The 20,716-nt window shown below is 38.9% G+C and overlaps 2 protein-coding genes across 2 annotated transcripts; both read right to left on the reverse strand.

Annotated features, from left to right (window-relative positions):
* Positions 1-1,765: 1,765 nt before the first annotated feature.
* Positions 1,766-6,661, reverse strand: LOC145889609 (ornithine decarboxylase-like). The gene is made up of 12 exons (XM_082980595.1): positions 6,518-6,661; positions 6,138-6,311; positions 5,803-5,975; positions 5,456-5,590; positions 5,059-5,230; positions 4,632-4,773; positions 3,643-3,734; positions 3,341-3,461; positions 2,979-3,066; positions 2,323-2,467; positions 1,915-2,020; positions 1,766-1,851 (listed from the first exon to the last, which is right to left on the reverse strand). Exons 1-12 carry the CDS (start codon positions 6,659-6,661, stop codon positions 1,766-1,768), a joined length of 1,578 nt encoding a protein of 525 aa, XP_082836721.1.
* A 5,398-nt stretch (positions 6,662-12,059) lies between these two features.
* On the reverse strand, positions 12,060-15,558 carry LOC145889619 (ornithine decarboxylase-like). The gene is made up of 10 exons (XM_082980606.1): positions 15,415-15,558; positions 15,109-15,282; positions 14,697-14,869; positions 14,134-14,268; positions 13,805-13,976; positions 13,390-13,531; positions 13,012-13,103; positions 12,626-12,746; positions 12,324-12,411; positions 12,060-12,123 (listed from the first exon to the last, which is right to left on the reverse strand). The coding sequence occupies exons 1-10, from the start codon at positions 15,556-15,558 to the stop codon at positions 12,060-12,062; spliced, it is 1,305 nt and encodes a 434-aa protein (XP_082836732.1).
* Between the last annotated feature and the right edge of the window lie 5,158 nt (positions 15,559-20,716).

Raw genomic sequence — 20,716 nt, forward strand, 5'->3', positions numbered from 1 at the left:
TAAAATGCGACAAAAATATGTTCACAAGCAATAATTCCAGCATATGTTTGAGGCATTCTCTTAAAAAGTATTGAAAAATGCAGTTTATTTACCTACAGATAATTCATCAGGTGATGCCCGAGAAATCTAGTTGTCCTAATAGTGAGGCTAGTAGGAAGGCTTCTGGGAATCGTAGTAGTAAGGCTTCTCAGAGTCGTAGTAAGGCTTCTCAGAGTCGTAGTAGTAAGGCTTCTCAGAGTCGTAGTAAGGCTTCTCAGAGTCGTAGTAAGGCTTCTCAGAGTCGTAGTAGTAAGGCTTCTCAGAGTCGTAGTATGGCTTCTCAGAGTCGTAGTAGTAAGGCTTCTCAGAGTCGTAGTAGTAAGGCTTCTCAGAGTCGTAGTATGGCTTCTCAGAGTCGTAGTAGTAAGGCTTCTCAGAGTCGTAGTAGTAAGGCTTCTCAGAGTCGTAGTAAGGCTTCTCAGAGTCGTAGTAGTAAGGCTTCTCAGAGTCGTAGTGGTAGTAAGGCTTCTCAGAATCGTAGTAGTAAGGCTTCTCAGAGTCGTAGTAAGGCTTCTCAGAGTCGTAGTATGGCTTCTCAGAGTCGTAGTAGTAAGGCTTCTCAGAGTCGTAGTGGTAGTAAGGCTTCTCAGAATCGTAGTAGTAGTAAGGCTTCTCAGAATCGTAGTAGTAAGGCTTCTCAGAGTCGTAGTAAGGCTTCTCAGAGTCGTAGTAAGGCTTCTCAGAATCGTAGTAGTAAGGCTTCTCAGAGTCGTAGTAGTAGTAAGGCTTCTCAGAATCGTAGTAGTAGTAAGGCTTCTCAGAGTCGTAGTAGTAGTAAGGCTTTTCAGAGTCGTAGTAGTAGTAAGGCTTCTCAGAGTCGTAGTAGTAGTAAGGCTTCTCAGAGTCGTAGTAGTAGTAAGGCTTCTCAGAGTCGTAGTAGTAAGGCTTCTCAGAGTCGTAGTATGGCTTCTCAGAGTCGTAGTAGTAAGGCTTCTCAGAGTCGTAGTAAGGCTTCTCAGAGTCGTAGTAGTAAGGCTTCTCAGAGTCGTAGTAGTAAGGCTTTTCAGAGTCGTAGTAATATGGCTTTTGGTTGTAATATCTTGCGTTAGCACGCATGAAAACGGCGAAAAGGGCGATGATTATCAGCTGGTTCATCTAAAAAAAATAAATTGTTGAAAATATTATCAGGCATCGGTATACTGCAATCACCTTACCTTTGTTGGTTTGCTTGCATTTCTCACAATGAGTAAGGATTCAGTAGAATCAAGCGACTTATATCGGGATGTGTACTAAAAACCCCATACAGTTACGAAAGACGTTTGTAAACTTTGGAAATTTTTTTTCAAATCGAAACAGGAATTTCCTGTTGATTTCACCATGACTGTGGAAGAGGCTGCTAAAAGTACCTCGTTATTCTGGTTAAATTTTGTGGACTCATTATCTCATGCTAATTATGGAAATACTGCGGGAATTTCCACACGAAATCTTAATTCCACGTTGGCAAAAATTACGCCATGGAGAAAAACGCAACCACAATAGAAGCGTATGTTCATGTCAAGGTATTGAAGGCACAATGCAGTTACATATTTTACGATTTACTTGTCCATACAAGTTAACAATAAACAGATAAGATCAAAGTCTTTTAGTAATCAACTTTGCTGCCTCACAGTCCAACAAGAACTCCACACAAACGTGTTGCTGTTGATGGTCAAGAGAAAACATCTCTTAAGCATGTTTTGCACAACAGATGAATGTTTACGTTTAAACTCTTGGTGTTTTAACCCAATTAAGGAATGACCGCTGAATTGCACTTGGCCTTCTTTAGATTCAAAATTTTTACATCGCTGATAATCTTTTTCTTTGGTGCTGCAACTACAAAATAAAAGATGGTAATTCATATTTTATATATACGCTTATTCATAAGGGGACATTTACGTCCAAGAATGATAAATTCTGGTTGTGTTTCTTCGGTAAACTTTTCGAGGGTTCGAAACTGTTCATATGAATATGAAACGCTGCGACCTCGTCTTTTGCTATGAGTCTAAACACAACTGTAATGCCTCTTTGATGTGTGTAACTTAAGCTTGGTGCGTTCATGAAATGTTGTGTCTTGTTGTAGTTTGTCCAAGGAGATTCTAAGCGTCACATCTGTTGGTATTGGCGTAGACTAACGACATCGAACGATATTTGACACTCACGCGGTAGTAATTTACAATCAGAAATAATCTTAACAAACTCACTGGAAATTTTTACAGTAAAGTCAGTCTTATCGCCTTTAGTTGATTTTTGATGCTAATTAACTTCCACAAGTTTCGTTGTAGTTGGTCGGCATTCATTACTGACATCATTGGTGTCGACGTTTGGTCTAGGACACTCGATCTGGCCACTTTCTGTCAGACAGTCTTGCCGTAAATTGCCGTATAACTGTTCCCTCCTCGTCGCTTTCATATCCTCGTGATTTTTCCAAGCATTTACATAACAAATAACCCTGCAGCAAGTTCCGCACAGAAAAAAAAAATTGAAAGGTCGTTTTGGCGAAATTCGAATAAGTCCACACGACTGCTATAACTAAAATCTGCCATGTGTGTTCTTGCTGACTACTAAATGGACTTATCAGGCGGCGTAACTTGTCCCAAGCGCGTTAGTGACTGAGTACATTAAGACAAACATGCGTGTGGTTCTACACAACCAAGCAGAACAGGCTGATTGCTGTGTATTCTTTATGAAAGTTTCAAGTCCATGGAATAATTTATTATTTCCCCAAACAAGGATTTCGAATCAGTCAACATCTAACACTGTACAGAAAATTCGTAACAGTTCACATCGTGTTTCGTGTAGAGGGAAGAAACGATGGTTCTTTGCAACATTTTTGAAGTTCCTCCCTGTTGTTTTACGCAATTTGTATATCACACAGGTACATGTACAGGTTGGCATGGATCATAATTATATGAGTACTGGTATTAATTATTTCACTTTGTATTTAGAATTAGATTTCTTACCATTCAGTCTCCCTTATAAAGTAACAAGCCTTGTAATTGACATAACCGTTAAAACCAACTCTCGTCATAGCAGCATAGCTTCCGAATTCTACAAACAAAACATTTTCTCTTAATTCCGGTGAAAAAGACGATATGATCCAGGAATCAAAAAACAACTTGATCCAGTGTTCAAGATAGCATAAAATAATTTAAAGAATATTAAAACGTTAAATGGTTTTTTCGTGAAAGGTATGCGACGCCACATATATCTGCGACCTTGTACAACTTACACAGTATAAAGGAGCACTTCACATGTTTACAACGTAAAGGTGCAAATACCGACACAATCATTTGCGGTGATACATATCACATGATCAACAAACCTTCCCAATACATCCAATCTCCTATCTCAATCTCAACCATGCTCGTATCTTCTGCCACTACGTCATCACCCCGACACGTCACTCCATACACTGTTGTCTTGCGTGGAGAACCTTTAGTTGACTGCAAAACATGCGACTAATTCAATGACAATATTCCTTTGTAAGTGGAATGTTTTGGCCAAAACATTCAGATTTTAAATTTTTTTTAGCTTTAGGTGATACAATATCTATAGATATTTTGTACGCTTGCGTGGTTCATAACTTGGAAGTGACTGCTTCCTGGTTATATATGGGCAACTTACATGTAAAGGAGTTGGATGGACCTTTATGTTCTCCGTAAATTTCAGTATGAAATTGTTGCATATTGAATCGGGTATGTGGTACGAGATTCTATCTGAAACGACAAAATAAACTGGCTCATATATATTTCAGTAAATGTGAATCAGTTTGAACCCTAAAATGGATTTATCTTTGACGTTACTTGTTGAAACAAGAAATCAAAGGTAAGTTGCCTTTTAAATCAAGAGTATTTAGTCACGGCGACTTTATGGGTTACGTTCGGTAATCGTCTAATTGATAAACGATTCGACCCCGAGTCCAAACTCCCTGCGCTTTTTTGTCGTACTTGCGAAATCTTTACACGAATGTGCATGTGGTGACGTCAGTCCGGGTAACATGCGGTGATAACGCAGTAAATACATAAATTAATATCAAGAAACTTTTGGCACCTTAGTGATTTGTATTAGTGATGCACCGAAACAGCATTTTTTTTATTCGGCCGAATAGACCGAAACTAATCTTGGCATCTATCTCTTCAAACGCAATAAATTTAAACAAAACATGTGCTGTATTGGATCTAATCCTATAAGACACCCTTTGTTGGCACTTAAAAAAGAACCTTGACTGCTGTACCAGCTGCTTAAAGTTGATTTTCATCATTTCGGTGACAATAAACAAATAAAAAGAACACATGGGTGCAGTTTGAACAATGATTCCAATCGTTACATGCAGTAAAAAAGTTTCTTAATTATTAATTATTAAAACCTTAGTTTCGGCCGAATAAATTCGGCAAACCGAACTTTCGGTGCATCTCTAATTTGTATAGTCCTATATTTACAGAATTACAATATAAAATAACCTTGTGTCAAACGCATTTATTGTTAAGAATACATGTTTCGCTCAAAATAAGCATCTTCAGTTTCCACCAGTGTCACTCACAACAAGTGGGGTTAGCAAAAGTCGGTTTCGGAATGAAAATATTGAATGTTGTTGTCTTATATTTAATCCCAACCTGCGGTCACTTTTTTAGAGTGAACGCACGTGGCCAGTGAGAACGCACGTCCGGGGAAGTACCTCCCAGGTTCGGCTATTATTCTCACACGGCTTCCTGCGGGAAAATTTTCATCCAATGATTTCCGAATGACCGCCGTCATCTGAAATACGCACAAGTCGTCACAAAGTTTTCAGATTTGTCATACATTTTTGGTAAAATGTTTTCAAAAACGTCTTGGGTGCACCAAACACTGGAGCGTTTACGTTTACAACTGATACAGAATAACGCAGCAAAAAGGCTGCACTTCTAGCTCATTGTGCAAATTAAAATGTATCAAAACAGCCAGAGACCATTTCGGTCTGCAACTCTATTTAACAGCTTGATCGTTGGTCTATATTTAATGTTCACTATCATGACGAGCATAGGATTTCGGAACAACGAGCACCGATTTGAAAGGGACCACATTTTCGGCCGTTTCGGTTCCGGGGAATCCCCCTCCGATGTCGAGCAGATGAAAGGAGAATCCAACTTCTTTCGCAAAATCGAACAACATTCTGGAATCTTCCAAGGCCACACGAAAACTATCCGGGTTTGGTGATCCACTGCCGACGTGAAAGCTTGAACAATATTACAAAGTTGAAGTTTTACATTCGACTGGGGATTATCATCGGGGACGATTCGCAATTTGTGTACGAAAAAAAATTGGATTACGTTAAGGAGTCGGCAGTTGAAACAAAAACAATCCATATAAATATGTATTTCTTATGCTTTTCGTAAGTTATGTTTAACTGCATATTTTGTTTAACAATGGAATTCGATCTGATATTCAATCTCAAACATACCTAATACCTATGACATTCAAATCAAGTTTCTTTGCTTTTAGAATTAGCTGCTTCGAATATTCCACGGAGGCACCAAACTTGTCCCCAAACCTAAAATTAGCCTGCTTGTCAACCGTTTTGATGCGAAGCACAAGCCTGAGGAAATGATTTAAGGAATTTGTAGGATTTGAAAATTGAATACAACACAAAACAACATATGCAGGAAACTATGAATGCAACAAACGGATTATATTGACTTTATTCTGAATTATGCTGTGTATTTTCTATTGCATTTATTTAAAATGTCACTGAAGTGAGGACGAAACGAATTACTGCCGACAAAGAATACGTCAGAAAGAATTTCCAACCTCGCTTCGGGAAAGACCCGTTTCACTTTCACTAATTCCTCTTCGTTGTCGAAGGTCATCATCCGGATACCTTTGTCCTTGGCGTAACAGAGATGTGAGACAACCTTACACGTGTGTGCGTATATTATCCTGTCCGCATTCACCCCAGAACCCAAAATCAGCTTCATTTCGTTCTGTAAATCAAAGAATGGATACAATTCACAAGTATTTAAAAATTTCTGTAAAATCGTCACATTGAATCCGATTAGTAAAAAAGAACCGAAGCCTCTACAAATATATTTGATATATCAACATAACCAAATTACTAACTTAATGTAATTACAAAAAACTTCTACCTTGCTGGCACAGTCAAACCCACAAGCAAGAGCTGCCAAAGTGTTCACTATAGGCATTAGTGGGTTGGCTTTTACTGCGTAGAAAACTTCCACTCTTGGAAGTTCGCTCTTCCATAGCTTGAACTGCTTCAAAATTCCTCCAATATCTCCAATAAGAAGAGGCTCGTCCCAGTCCTTTACGATAAAAACTGGGGTTTCGCTTGTGTTCCAATATTTGATTACATTATTCCTTTTCAACTATAAACGTGATGTCAAAAAGGCAATTTAATGAAAAGGTTGCAATGATTTTGCTCTCACAAATATTTTCAATCATTTTAAATGTAGCAAGGACGTACCAGAGTTATTCTTTTACCTTATTTTAAGGAGAAATTTAAACTTACTTTTTTTTTGCTGCGTCTTTCGACAGCCTTCCTAGAAGCCTGGACGAGTGTGGTTTGATCATCGACAATTGCTATTTGTTGCGGCAAAGGCAAATGTATTGGACCTCCTATATAATTGTCCGGGTCGCTTTCGTCAGAGTTCATCTCAATCCTAAACTTGCAGTGAAGTGTTTCTCTAATGGATTTTAAAGTTGCGTAAAAATATGTTATTTAATGTTTGGACGAGAAAACACTGGGATTGAATGATGAAGGCTCGTGTTTGCTATCTACCACTACTCAACTAACCAGTGCAATTTACTCAAACGATCTTTCATGCAGTTTCAAAATATTCTAAATCAGTGCTTTTTAACCTGTGGGACCATCCGCTGGTGCTGATGTGAAAATCTGTAATGCGGATGGGTGACATATGGTGCGGATGATGTTTGAACCTTTTTCACATTTGGGTACCTAAACACTTACCTAAATTATCTATAGCACAGTGGTAGAACATCACATACACAAGGGGTTTTTAGAGTGTGAGCCGCATTTCAGAATTTTATTTGCGCGTGCCGCAAATATTTTGGTAATAAATACCGCATACACCTTTACAATTGTAAGAACTGTACTACATTTTTTAATTTAAAAAAATGTATATGTTCCGTTAATCAAATACTATATTTCCATGGCCATGTGAACGAATATAGGCACAAAATCGCCCGTGTTTCCGCGTCCGTTTTGTGACCGGCAACGCGTATGCATGTTGTGGTAAATACGAAAAGCTGTCTTGCTGCTTATTGGAACTAAAAATCCCAAAAGAGTCCCGTGGCACATTAAATGCAATTAAAACGAACACATATTGCAGATTCCATCATAACTGTTTCCAGTGTTTTCAAGCATCAAATCTGATATGGTCATGAAACAGAAAAGCCAAAGCTAATATGCTGATAATCATGTTACTTAAAGTAGACGTTTCGTGCACTAACTGCATTCGTCATCAATACTGTACTGTGAATTCAGCAGTTTTAAGGAATACTAGCAGTAAACAGTAACATATGTTCTACATTTATATATTTTTACTTGGGAGTTCTGTTAAAACATTTCATGCACAAATAATACTATACACCATGATCGGGCTCCTGTGAAGTTTCAGTGGTGACATCGTGTCTACATAAGCTTTAGTTATTTACTGGCTCAGCAACATACTACATTCCTATACACTGAATATTATCAAATGTATAAATGCTATGAAGTTAAACATATGGTGGTTCGTACAGAATAGAATTTTAATAACCCTTCCTTCAAACACAACTTGGTTTCGAAACATTCAAGTCAGTAGCTGCATGGCAATTAATATCCACAACTTCGGCAAAATATTTACATCACAAATAATTATTCAAACACGTCAAAACTGCACCCTTTCTAATTTTATCAGCTGCCAGCTGCATTGCATGTCTATCGCATTCAGTTTTATTGCATTTTTGCAAATGGCAAATCACATTTTTTCATCCTGCAGAATCATCATTTTTTGTAAAATGTTGTTACGCAGACCACTATAGCACTCACGCAATTCGTAGATGTAACTTTCATATTCACTAGACCTTCACACTTGCAACATTAGCAAAACCAAAATCGTTCAAGCCTAATCTGGGCTATCAGGCAACTGTTATCATACAACGACAGGGTCAGGTTCGTGCTGATGTTGAAATAATCTTTTTTGGGCTTGGTTTGGGCTTCACAAAATATTTGGGTACGAGCGTACAATGTTCGACCCGATTACAACTGTTGTAAAGCGGTTTACTTTAAAATACCACCGAAGAAAACTGATCTCACGTGATTTTCACACAAGTTCAAGCTATAATTTCTCTACAATTAAATTTCACTCAAAACAATCCTGCGTTACTAAAATTTCCTTTGTGATATTGCAGCAGGCATCGGTGCAGGTTGTATATCTCTTATTGGTGCTAATGTTTTTGCGCATTCAAAATGTTCTATGTATTTTGGTGTTTGACCTGACTGTTCTAGAATTGCTTATGTAGATTCTAGGGCAATTAAAAAAACAACACCATGTTATGCGCCAGAACGCATTATACGAATGAAACTTTCGTGACACAAAAAAGTGCGGACAGTCTGCAAAAAGGTTGAAAAGCCCCGTTCGAAATGATGTCTAGAACATGAAACCAGCTGCAGTTACCAGTAAACAGCTCTACTCTCCACCTGCATTATTCCTGTCGTGTCTCAAAATGACTAATTTCAAGCTTCTGTGCGCAATTCACTTACGTTGTATCGTGGAAAACAGGTTATTGCTAATGAAAAAGAAGTGGCATATTGTGCATTTGTCAAAGCCTCGACCATCGGACGTTGCGGAAGTTGCACGGTATTTTACTGCTGGATGTCGGACTGTCAGTTCTCACCACAAATCGTGCGTCATCTTTTCGCTTTTTTATATATTATGACCAAGAAAAAATGGTTTTAAATAAATGCTCGCTTTGAAAATTGTGCACAATGACCTACAAAGTTATGCTATGCAGTGGAGCAAAAACTATGCAAAAAGTTTGGGACGTGCTCTCTGAGTGAGTATGAAGTAATTCTGTCCAATTTTTTCCCTAAATTCCAAAACAACCTTTTCTTAAAGTGCATATGTCATGGCAACTTTGCGTAAAACTAAAGGTACATCTACAACAAACATATATCCAAAGTTTTACGGTTCTACGTCAACTAAAAAATGCAGAAAACTGCTCGAAAAGTAGTGGCGACCAAAAATGGTAAACCTTTTTTGCTGTGGCGAAATTGACATCACGCAATGGCGCTCGCGTAGAAAAAATGCATTGTTTAGATAGGAGAAGGCGCCTTATATTGCAGATATCGAATAGTTTCAAACATAGGAGAATCCACAGATTACGTTACCTCAAAGGTCAGGACAAGGTTTTACATCACACAAAAATATGTCCCTGTGACGTCACAAACCAAAGGCTTATTTTTCCCTGATTATCGGAAGACCAAAGGGCATAGCAGCAACGACATTACTCTGTACTTCGATAAGACTGAGATGGCGCGTTTCTTTGCTCAGTGACATTACATGACGTCATTTTGAGTGTGATGTCATAACTTTAACCTAACTTTGTGTTGACTTTAATTTGATGATTCCAACATTTCTAGTTACAAACTATATTGCGAAAAATACATTGGTGGTTGATTGTGGCGAATTAAATAAATCATTTATGAGGCGAACTCGTAGGTAACGTCACTGTCGGATAAAAAGTGGTACTATGACAGAATAACAGTGTTGTGTTGCATAATCATCTAATTTTGTCGGCGGTCTTTGCCAGCCTCAAAATTCAATTAACCTACTTCTATCTTTTGCTGTGACTGGACAAAATGACAATGCTAAATTGACGGTTTGTCTCTGTCGTGTTTTTAAAAATGCATGTATCACGTTAGCGATCATAAATGCTTTAACAGCAATAACACCCTGTCCCAGTAACTGTTTTATTATTACACAACTAAATAATACATAATAGGTCGCAACAGCGGTCATCTACCTGCAGCTCAAATTAACATCAAAATCCGTTTGTTGCACTTGTTCACTTGTTCCCCTGTTTAATGCAATATTAAACCAGTTTTACAATGTTTTGCATTCCTACGCAAAAGGCTTGCTGCTCGCACGACCAAAGCGCCTTCTATGACGTCACGCAACAATAATATTGCTTTCGCACGATTTCATTCGCAGCGGTAAAAATGCGACTTTGATCAGCTGTATCTCAGAAATCAGTCGCCGTATTAAGCTACTTTTTCCGCCAAAAATGTTTTAAAGTTATGAACATCTCTTGGTTTTCTTACTAACATGTTTTGTTTTTCCGTGTCACATGCACTTTAACAGTGGATGCCGACCTTTTCCCCAACCTTTGAAATCAGCAACCGGTTCTCGCAACCCTTATAGCGAACAATAGCGAACATTATAATCAAACCTCGGGTAAACCGCACTTTCGCATAAACCGCGTGAAATTAAGGTGCGTTTCTCAACTAACTAAACTTTAAGTAATTCCAAATATTTAATCCGGTCATTTCAGGATAATTGTTGCGTCGTTTCGTTTTTCGTTATCTTTATTCCTGCGTTTACAACTGTTCATTTATCAAATCATTTCGGTGTAACAACTGCTGTTACCTACTAAACTGCATCGTGCTCTGTATATTTTTATATAAACAACTCTGATCCAGCAAACCCGCACTTCCTAAGAAGAAGTCTCGCTCACCGCAAGGGCTGCGGGCACCCCTGGTCTTATTTGTCGAACAAACCACAACGTATTACCAAATTTATTTCAATTATACACGTTTCGTAGTAAAAAAAGGGATTACCGATGCTAGACAAGCCGGGTTTCTTCGTTTAAAACAAAACCTGTATTTCCAGCGATATTCTTTTTGTCGGGTTGCAGTATCGTTGTTCTCGCCACATTTCTTCGTGCAGTGTAAATAACTAAATTCTCGAATTCGTGTAACCCCAGGTTGACCTGACCACACGATGTTGTCTCCACAGAATAATTAGGCCGAAACCTTCGAATCACCTAACTTGAACCACAGTCCATACATACAAACTTGAACACAACTAATGTGAATTTGTATTATGTAAAATCCGTGTAAATTATTGGGACAATAACGACATAAATAAAATAAATAGGGTCGATTTTTTACAAAATATTTCTGCTTTGTAATTGCCTAAAGTCAACAAAATTATAAAAAACAAACACCTAATTATTCGTCACGTAATTTCTAGCATTGCAAGCATTGGTGCGCGAAACACAGCAAGACGTGCAAATAAAAGCGAAACATGCTTAAAAAAACATAATTTAACAAAACTTTTCTTAATAGGAATTACTCTTCTGACACTTAAATTACGAAAGTGTTTATAGAAACAAACATTTCGTCCACCATCCGAAGAGACTTCCTCAGGGTTATGTCACAACGATTATGCATCAAAAGCATAAAACACCAAACACGCAAATTTGATGCATTATCGGTGTTTTATGCTTTTGATGCATTATCGTTGTGACATAACCCTGAGGAAGTCTCTCCGGATGGTAACGAAATGTTGGTTTCTATAAAAACTTCCGTAATTTAAGTGTCAGAAGAGTAATTCTTATTAATTACAAGGCCTGTCAGCAAGAATAGAATTATGCTTTTCTTTTGCCGCACGTCCTGTTACAACATAAAGGCCTATAACATTAAAATAACACACATCCTGATAAAGCTAAGCATAATAAACAAAAACATCGTGCGCTGTCTTTGGGTCAAAATAACAGACGACTGTGAGGCCATCATTCTTCGACAGAACGCGACTTGGACTGTAAAGCACATACATCGAACTTTAAAGAACATACATCAACCTTACACTTACAGAGAGGTAAACGATTAGCTATGGGCACGTTTCTTTCAAATAATTCATTTGATCAGGCGAAACCCCAAACGTAAAAAATTATAAACTTTGGGGGGACGTAGGTATCATATAATGCCCCCACTATATAAAATATTGGGTCCGGGATTTCCGCCCAAGGAGCAAAATCGCAACGGTTCACATCGTTGTTCGGGTAGAGGGAAGAAACGATGTGTCTTTGCAACATTTTTGAAGTTCCTCCCTGTTATTTTACACAAGGTTTAATTAGTTAGGATATTGCATATTCGGCTGTGGTTAGTGTGCATGTTAACAAAAACAACACTGAGTTTGAATATCGGGAATTCCAAGAGTACGAAGGACATCGGCTGTGCTGTGCTTGCCATTGACTGTGTATACGCATTAAACTGCCGTATAAAGTTGTAACTCATCACACTCACTCACCAGTTGGACTTTGTGATGAAGTAGCATGCGCAGTGAGTTACGAAACCGTTAAATCCAACACTTGTCAGTGTAGAGTATCCCCCGATATCTGTGAATAACAATTTTGCACCTGTAAACCACTTAAATCGAGGCATTTGATGAAATCGTGGGCAAACACAAAGAGCAAAACGTCCCATAAAATAACTCATATGTGCGCAACAGCAGTGTAAAACTGTTATAGGTAAACGATCAAATATGGTTTAAAGTTTCACGTATTTGTAGGTAATGTGTGTCTCGGTGTTTTTAACATACCACCATCGTACCTTTCCAAAGCATCCAATCGCCAACATTGATCTCAGCCAACCTCGTGTCTTTTGCAACTATGTCATCGCCCCAGCACGTCACGCCATACACAGTAGTCGGACGTTCAGGACCTTCGGCAGGCTGAACAAATTGTTGGCTTTTTTTAAACATTACAATAGATAGCGACATGAGCATGCAGTCACTGTGTAGTTAGCCTGTCAAATCTCGGTCGGTCCCTAAGCTAAGAAAAGTGGTACTGCTTTTTGTTTTTGCACTGGCCGGTGCAACTTAATAGTTTTGGAGTATTTTACGTAAATTTGCAAATAATTGCTTAGGTTTTTTGGTTGAAATTTGCAAAAAATGCTTATGGCAAGGGCAGGAGCAAAGTATGAATATTGAGACTAACTTGCAAAGTAACTGGGTGCATTTTTGTCTTCTCCAGGAAAATGATGTAAAAGTCGTTGCACACGGTGTCTGGTATGTAGTATGATACCCGACCTATAGACAAAGAACCTCGTGTACTGCTCGGCAACTTCAATTTTTTGCTTTGAAAATTGACTCCTACGTGCACGCAGGTCGTACCACAAGTTGGATATCTGTGTGCCTGCTAGTTTAGAGCTAATGCAGTGCCAAAATTACTAGCTGCACAGATGAGACCCTTTAGGTCGAAACACTGTGTACACCTGTTTATAGCTCTTAATGGTTACTACGGCTCTTTTTTTTGGTTTACTTGATCAATTGACAGAACTTGAATCACTTCCGGGATCTTAATTGTAATCCTAACCTTCGTTTTCTTTCTTAGAGTGAACGCACGTGGCTAGCACGAACGCACGTCCGGGGAAGTACCTTCCAGGTTCGGCAATTATTCTCACTCCGCTTCCTGCGGGGAAATTTTCATCCAATGCTTTCCGAATTGCCACCGTCATCTGAAAAGAGCAGTAGAACCCTTGTATTAAACTCTACGTTGTTAAAAATAGATCGTTACCTCCTATTCCTAAAAAAGGTTTGAATAACTTTATAAAAAGCACTTGGCACGACGATGTTTAAACAGATTACAGAAATGTAGATAACACACAAAAAAATATAACACTGGGGCGCATTTAATGGCATTTTGGGCCATGCTATATGCGTTTTCTGTCAAATCATGTGCTATACTTATATATACTTATACGAAGCGAAAGTTTCGGAACAACGAGCACCGATTTAAATGGGACCAAATTTTCAGCCTCCTCGGTTCCGGGGAATCCCCCTCCGATGTCGAGCAGATGAAAGGAGAATCCAACTTGTTTCGCAAAATCGAACAATGTTCTGGACTGTTCCACAGCCACTCGAAAACTATCCGGGTTTGGTGATCCACTGCCGACGTGAAAGCTTGGAAAATATAGCAAGGAAAAACATCTTAATCACCACAAGACTCTTGATGGTACCGACACCGAAACGCTCTAGGTGTTAGTGGCAATCAATGAACGATTTGCTTTGTTAAACATAAAGCAACACGATCCCATATACTTTACTTCCGCAAACATACCTGGTTCCTATGATATTCAAATCCAGCTCCCTGGCCTTTAGAATTAGCTGCTTCGAATATTCCACGGAGGCGCCAAACTTGTCTCCGAAACAATTTTTTGCCTGCTTATCAACCGATTTGATGCGGAGTACAAGGCTGGAAACGTATTTATGTGTTTGCCAAAGCTAATTTGCTACTATACGTTATGTGCAAACGTTTCGAACACCACTGCGTCCATCTTCAATGCATTTTGAGAATCACACAATGTATGGGAGCATATATTACACGATCTAAATATCAAGGTAAATGCGTTATTATGGCCTCGTATATGTTGCACTGTTTTGACCAGCGCATCTTGTTTTTGTCGTCTATGCTCATTTGGTATGACAATGAAATAACAATATCTTTCGCCGAAGTAGTTATCAATCAAACCCGATAAATAATATCTAAATCTATATAGCAGGGGTCACCAAAGTTACGCGCCCGGGCCACATACGACCGGCCGAGCTTGACCCCCAAAACTATTGGTGCTTACAACGCGTTGTCAGGTAAATCTCTACAGGAATATTAATGGAGTTTCCAACCTTGCTTCTGGAAAGACCCGTTTCACTTTCAGTAGTTCCTCTTCGTTGTCGAATGTCATCATCCGGATACCTTTGTCCTTGGCGTAACGGAGATGTGAGACAACCTTACACGTGTGTGCGTATATTATCCTGTCCGCATTCACCCCAGAACCCAAAATCAGCTTCATTTCGTTCTGTAAATCAAACATTAGTCTCGACACACATACAAGCTGATGCGATACGTGAAAGGTGTCTGAAGTGGTTGGCGATAAACTCGATACAACTAAAGAAAAATACGTTTTGTCCGTTTATATTGATCAAACAGCTTCACTACTGTGCAAATAATGCTTATACGGTTAATATTCTACAGATATTTTTCCGAACAAAAAAAAGTGCAGAAAAAAAGCATGACCTAGATATGAAGTACTTCTACCTTGCTGGCACAGTCAAATCCGCAACCAAGAGCTGCCAAAGTGTTCACTATAGGCATTAGTGGGTTGCATTTTATTGCGTAGAAAACTTCCACTCTTGGAAGTTCGCTCTTCCATAGCTTGAACTGCTTTAAAATTCCTCCAATATCTCCAATAAGAAGAGGCTCGTCCCAGTCCTTTACGAAATACAAACTGGTGTTACTAATGTGTTATACAACTCCACTATTTTAACGATTCATACGAAAAGTCAATTAGGGAAACTTTCTTTGTAAATTAATTTAGCGCTCTTTTTAAAATGTTGAGCTTACTACGTTCGTGCTGCGTCTTTCGATGGCCTTTGTAGCAGCCTTGGCGAAGGTAGTTTGGTCATCAACAATTGCTATTTGTTGCGGCAAAGGCGAATGTATTGGACCTCCTATATAATTGTCCGGGTCGTTTCCGTTAGAGTTCATCTTTTGTAATTACTCACACTTACAGTAGAAGTATTTCTCCAAAATATTTGAAACTGCTGTAAAAAAACATTTGAATTATTTTACAACGAAAAAACTAAGTTTGAACAAACAAGGTTGGAACCTCCTGAATTAGTCCTCAAATGTGTTTCGTATACTTGATACTATAACTTTACGCTTCAACAAATCACAAGCTCTTCTGGCAAAAAAACTTTGTCGACGTTTTGGTCGTTATGTCATGTCCACCTTACCTCAAGGCATTGTGGTTTACACGTCTGTATCGCATTTTTTGGCTTACGCGCAGTTTTTAATTCATTTTTCTTTCTTTCCCATCACTTTCTCCTTTTTTACCCTTTCGTAAATTTATCGTTATGTTTGCATTTACGCTCTTTGTCCGGATGAAGGTGCGTAACATCCGAAACGTCGAACGAGCAAATTGCTTTTTATTTGCCCAGAAGAGCATGTGAGTTTATTGAACATTGCGTCTGGGTTCGTCAGCAACAAATTGTTTATGCTTAAACGAACCAAATCGATCATGTCATTGTGCGTGATGGAAGCAATGTCATTAGGGACGGAAGCCCCAAGGAAAGACCGGCTGTTAGTTTGCATTTTATGTTTGTTTCTTACCTAATTACAAATAAAAGCGCTTCAGAAACCTTGTTCCTGAACGGTTGTCCGCCTCACAACCATCAAAACTTTGCTGAACCCTGATTAAGCGCGACAAAGGGAATTTGAGCCCGAGTGGCCCCAGCCCTTGTTACACGATGTGGCAATTGTCCAAAATGCAAGGGCCACACAAGGGTTACTAGCCGGGTTAACTTTGACGTCACTCAAGTTGTGACGGGCCAGTAGCGGCATGTCACTGTCTCAATACACATGACAATAACAATCGGCGAATTTTTCCAGCACTTTTGATCAAACTCCTGGTCTGAACTGAATCTAATTTACCGACTAAACCTGTCATTTTAATGTGTTCTGATTCAAACTCTATGCATGCGCAGTTGTTCATGCAGATCAGTGTTTTCCACCCTTGTTGTGGCCTCGTACAACCCCGAGGCAAGGCAACACCGCTGCGTGCCACCAAGTTCCGTTGAAAGTAATTTAGATCAGGTATCTGTTTGATTTTCTGGATCAAATGATATAATTGCAACGAACGCAGTTCAATTTAATGGGCGATCTCCTTTAGGTGGTGTAGAGTTACTGATGGTGTATTAGTGAAGTTAACTTAGTAAAGTGGAAAATAATTGACGGGGAACATTTCAGTCCTGAGAGGTCAACGGGAAATGCGGTGTGATGCGAAAACACAGCTATTGGTAATCGGAGTTGACAGAATATTTCTTTGTCACGTTGACTGTAATATCCCCTCTTAAAATTACTTTCCAACTCTCAAGCAAATGTATGAAGCATGGAAGCAAATTGCTTCACAGTACCAATGGTTCTTAGAACTGAAAGGTTCAAGTGGCGTCCGTCACCCCATCGCCATGATTCTTTGAATTAGGAGGCTCAGATGGCGTCCGTTACCCCATCGCCACAGTTCCGATGGTTCTTTTAATTGAGACGTTCAAGCGGCGTTGGCGAATTGCTATTTCTCCAAAACTTTTTGAATGTAAGTTTCGATTTTAAGCAAACGTGACTATGTCTTTTTTACAATCAGGTTTAAACAAGCCTAACGTGTCTGAAGAAAGCACATTAGTGCAAACGGAAACGGTTTTGCACATTAGTGCAAACGTATGTGAAACAATGCACAAACTTGGCGCTTGACTTTAAAATAGGTTTGAAATTCGGACATACGGCCAAGCATATAGCTTAAACCCCACGTATCTTGCATTCGTCCCAGCATATTAACATAATAAGAACAGCAGAGACGCACGCCAGCGGTAAAATGCAGGTGGCGACATTTTCTCCGCTGATATTGGCCCTCCTTTGGTACACCGCGTAGCTTTATCAATACACGGACCATAACTTTAGCAACCAAGAAGTGTTCGCGCTAAGCCTGGAATGCTGTCGTATTTTCAAAAGTGTACCACTGGTTGGGTGTCACTTTGCAGATGCGAGTTTCCTTTTGATCCTTACAACGAAGAAGTCAGCATTACAATCAAAATTGAACGATTAACTACTCTTAACTTGACTTCTTTAGAATGCACGTGTTTAGGTTTTTCCGCCTTACTTTCACTAGTTAGCATGTTATTAAAGCAATACATGTTATTTCGCTTATCACCCTCCCAGTATTCTAGGCATGTTAGAGCAGCGTTTCCGTAAACAATAAAACAATGCGTATGTCGTATTGTTTTTTTACATTTACATTTTGCAAACAAAAACTGTTACTACTACAATAAAATCCAAAATTACTCACAAGCAGTGGCAAGTTGGTCAGGGTCAGTGCGATCTTTTATTATCAAAATCAACAAAAATATTAATTTCACCTAAACGACATCGTGATTTTCTGTAAAACAATAAAAAAAATTAACGTTAGGTCGTGGTTCAAGTTCAAATACATACAACATAAAAAGCAGACGATTAAACGATAAACTACCTCCAACAAGGATTGGACCCTGTGTATTCCTCAAAACAAGCAGAGCAAAACGAAGCAAAAGTAAACGAAAAAATGCTGCAACAAAACGCACAGAACAAGACGGCAACAAATAGATGGTTATAGAACGGCGGTTCAATTAGCAACTTTGACGAGACACAGGAAGCCGACAAATGAACCGCAAGGCACGTTTTTACGGGGAAAAATCATGGGTTGATCGTTTATTGATGCCTTGAGGTTATTTAACCATTTGTCCTCACATGTGTCTTTTAAATAATACATATAGGTGGTTCTTCCACAAATGTAATGGTAAAACAGTTTGAAATATCCTGTTTGGCTTTGAAAAAGAAGGAATGTTTGACTTTACAAGGGTCATCTTGTCAAAGATATATCTCCTGTTCGTTAAGTGGAACGTTGTCCATTCCATCACCTTGTTGCTTGCAGGGACACGTGGCAAATTTCATGTTATAGCATATTTCTATTTCATTGTTTTGCCATATTTCTGCGTCACAGTATTTCCCCTCGCAAACTCCTTTTTCCGGTAATTGACCCCGTAACGTTTATCACCATGGTAAACCTCGTTAACCTCAATCTCACTTTTGGCATAAACAACTGGCGTATTAATGTGTACCTTATATAATGTGTCGTTTTCTGTATCACAACGTTTTCATCGGGGTAGCGTGTAATCCAAATACCCTGTTCCTAAATGTTACAAACCACTCGCTTTGATACTAGAAAGGGGACTCTTTGAAGAATTGTAGAAACGTGACTAAAGACGTGACCAGAATGCTATATTGATATATATAGAGTCTGAACGTCTGCCACTCCTCGTGAGTAATTTTGGATATCTGACCAGTAAAGACAGATCCGTTCTTACCACCAAGCAGTGCAATCTCATTCCTGTCGTCTTAATGACATCCTCCTTTCTTCAATAAAATAAACGAATTATAGCAACAGTGTGTTGTTCCACCCAATCAAAAACATCATGTCCGATCATTTTAGATTTATCGCCAAGCCATGCATGATATTATTATACACCCGTCCCATCTCCACGTCGTTATTGTCCTGACCATGCAGTAAGGGAAACATCATCGGACATGATAGATTTTCGTGAATTGTGCATATTATCACGACTGCACTATATCAGATGTTGACTATACTGCCATTATATCGTATTTGCGTTTAACGCATGACTTGAAATTATTCAAGCATTACATTCAATAAATGTAACGTACAATTAAGGTTCCTAGCGACGTTTTTGTAAATTGAGTAAGAAAATTTTTTTGAAAAGAAGTTACATTATTTTAAGATGTGCGTGCGATAAAGTTACTCGCTCAGTCACGAACTATTTAAAGTTACGCCCACCATATTTAGCAACCTCCTAAGCAGACAAAATGTTTAGGTTAGGTTCCACAATTTACTGTTAAGGAACGTCAAACTCGTATGCCAAAAAAATAAGTGACGTTTTAATTACATGATTAACTTCAAACTAAAGAACCCCCTTCTGAAAACAGAAATAATATAGTACACGCATGCATACTGATATAACCATATCGTTTTCTTGCATAGCATACTTTTATAGACAAAGCATGCTTCACAGCTTCACAGTTAAGACTTGTAAGATAAAATTACGGTACCGGGTTAAAATTGGTACCTAGTCCATACGTCCAGATCTTTTCTCGAGTCCGTCATGGCAATGGAGCGAAGGATCATTCTCTACGATCCGCCACGAAATTCAAATTACTGAAACAATACAAAGAACAAACCAGCCTGATAAAGCAAGTTGATCACGTCGGTGTCACCACTGCAGCTTTTGAAGTGTTTTGCTTGATGTTGCTATGACTGAAACTAAGTCCGCTATGGCTGTTCTTGCTGTAGACTACAAAATTTTGACTCCGTGAGCAGGCTTATTTAACAAGTTGAGATGAAAAAAAGTCTGGCGTCGAGTTGGATGCCAGAAGCTGTGCGAGTTCTGCCGGAAAGTCTAACTTCGTCTGCATCCTTCGATCCGTCTGTGTTCCAAATGCGTGAAGAATTAATTTGGGAAACATGCGTATGGTGCTACAGTATTGACAAAAAGATTAATCTCTGTTGCGCGCAAAGTTGGGCTTAACAGATTAAATCACGCTAGTAGTGTGGGAAAGCAAATTTTAAAGATACGTAGGTTAATTAACGAATGCTGGTTAAAACTGGTAGAATAATAAAAATATATTGAGTAATGCCACAGGTGGAATGACGCTAGAGAGCAACTTTGCCCACAGCACATCGATAAAGGGAAAGCACCGGATTGGATATTTTCATGGTCTGGTGATTTCGGTTGAGAGGTGCGATGTTGACGAAGACGTCATGTGAGTCGGCGCAGTCGGTTCCGAATGTGAGGTAGAGTCAGTTAGAACCACTTCCTGTATTACACGCACCGCGCAATCGACGCCATCTCCTGCCCATGAGCAGTAACTGTACTTAAACAGCTGGTTGTTTTAAAAGTGAGCAATAACAAACAGTTTTCTTTTTTCTTGTGGTTGGAGGTTTGTGCAGAGCTTTATTGCAGCCTATGCAATTTGTATTTAAAAATACAAGAGAAAAAGATCAAATAAATGAAATGTTTGATTAAGACCAATTTGTTAAACAAAT

The sequence above is a fragment of the Ascidia mentula genome, chromosome 1, assembly GCF_947561715.1.
Source record: "Ascidia mentula chromosome 1, kaAscMent1.1, whole genome shotgun sequence".
Lineage (NCBI taxonomy): Eukaryota > Metazoa > Chordata > Ascidiacea > Phlebobranchia > Ascidiidae > Ascidia > Ascidia mentula.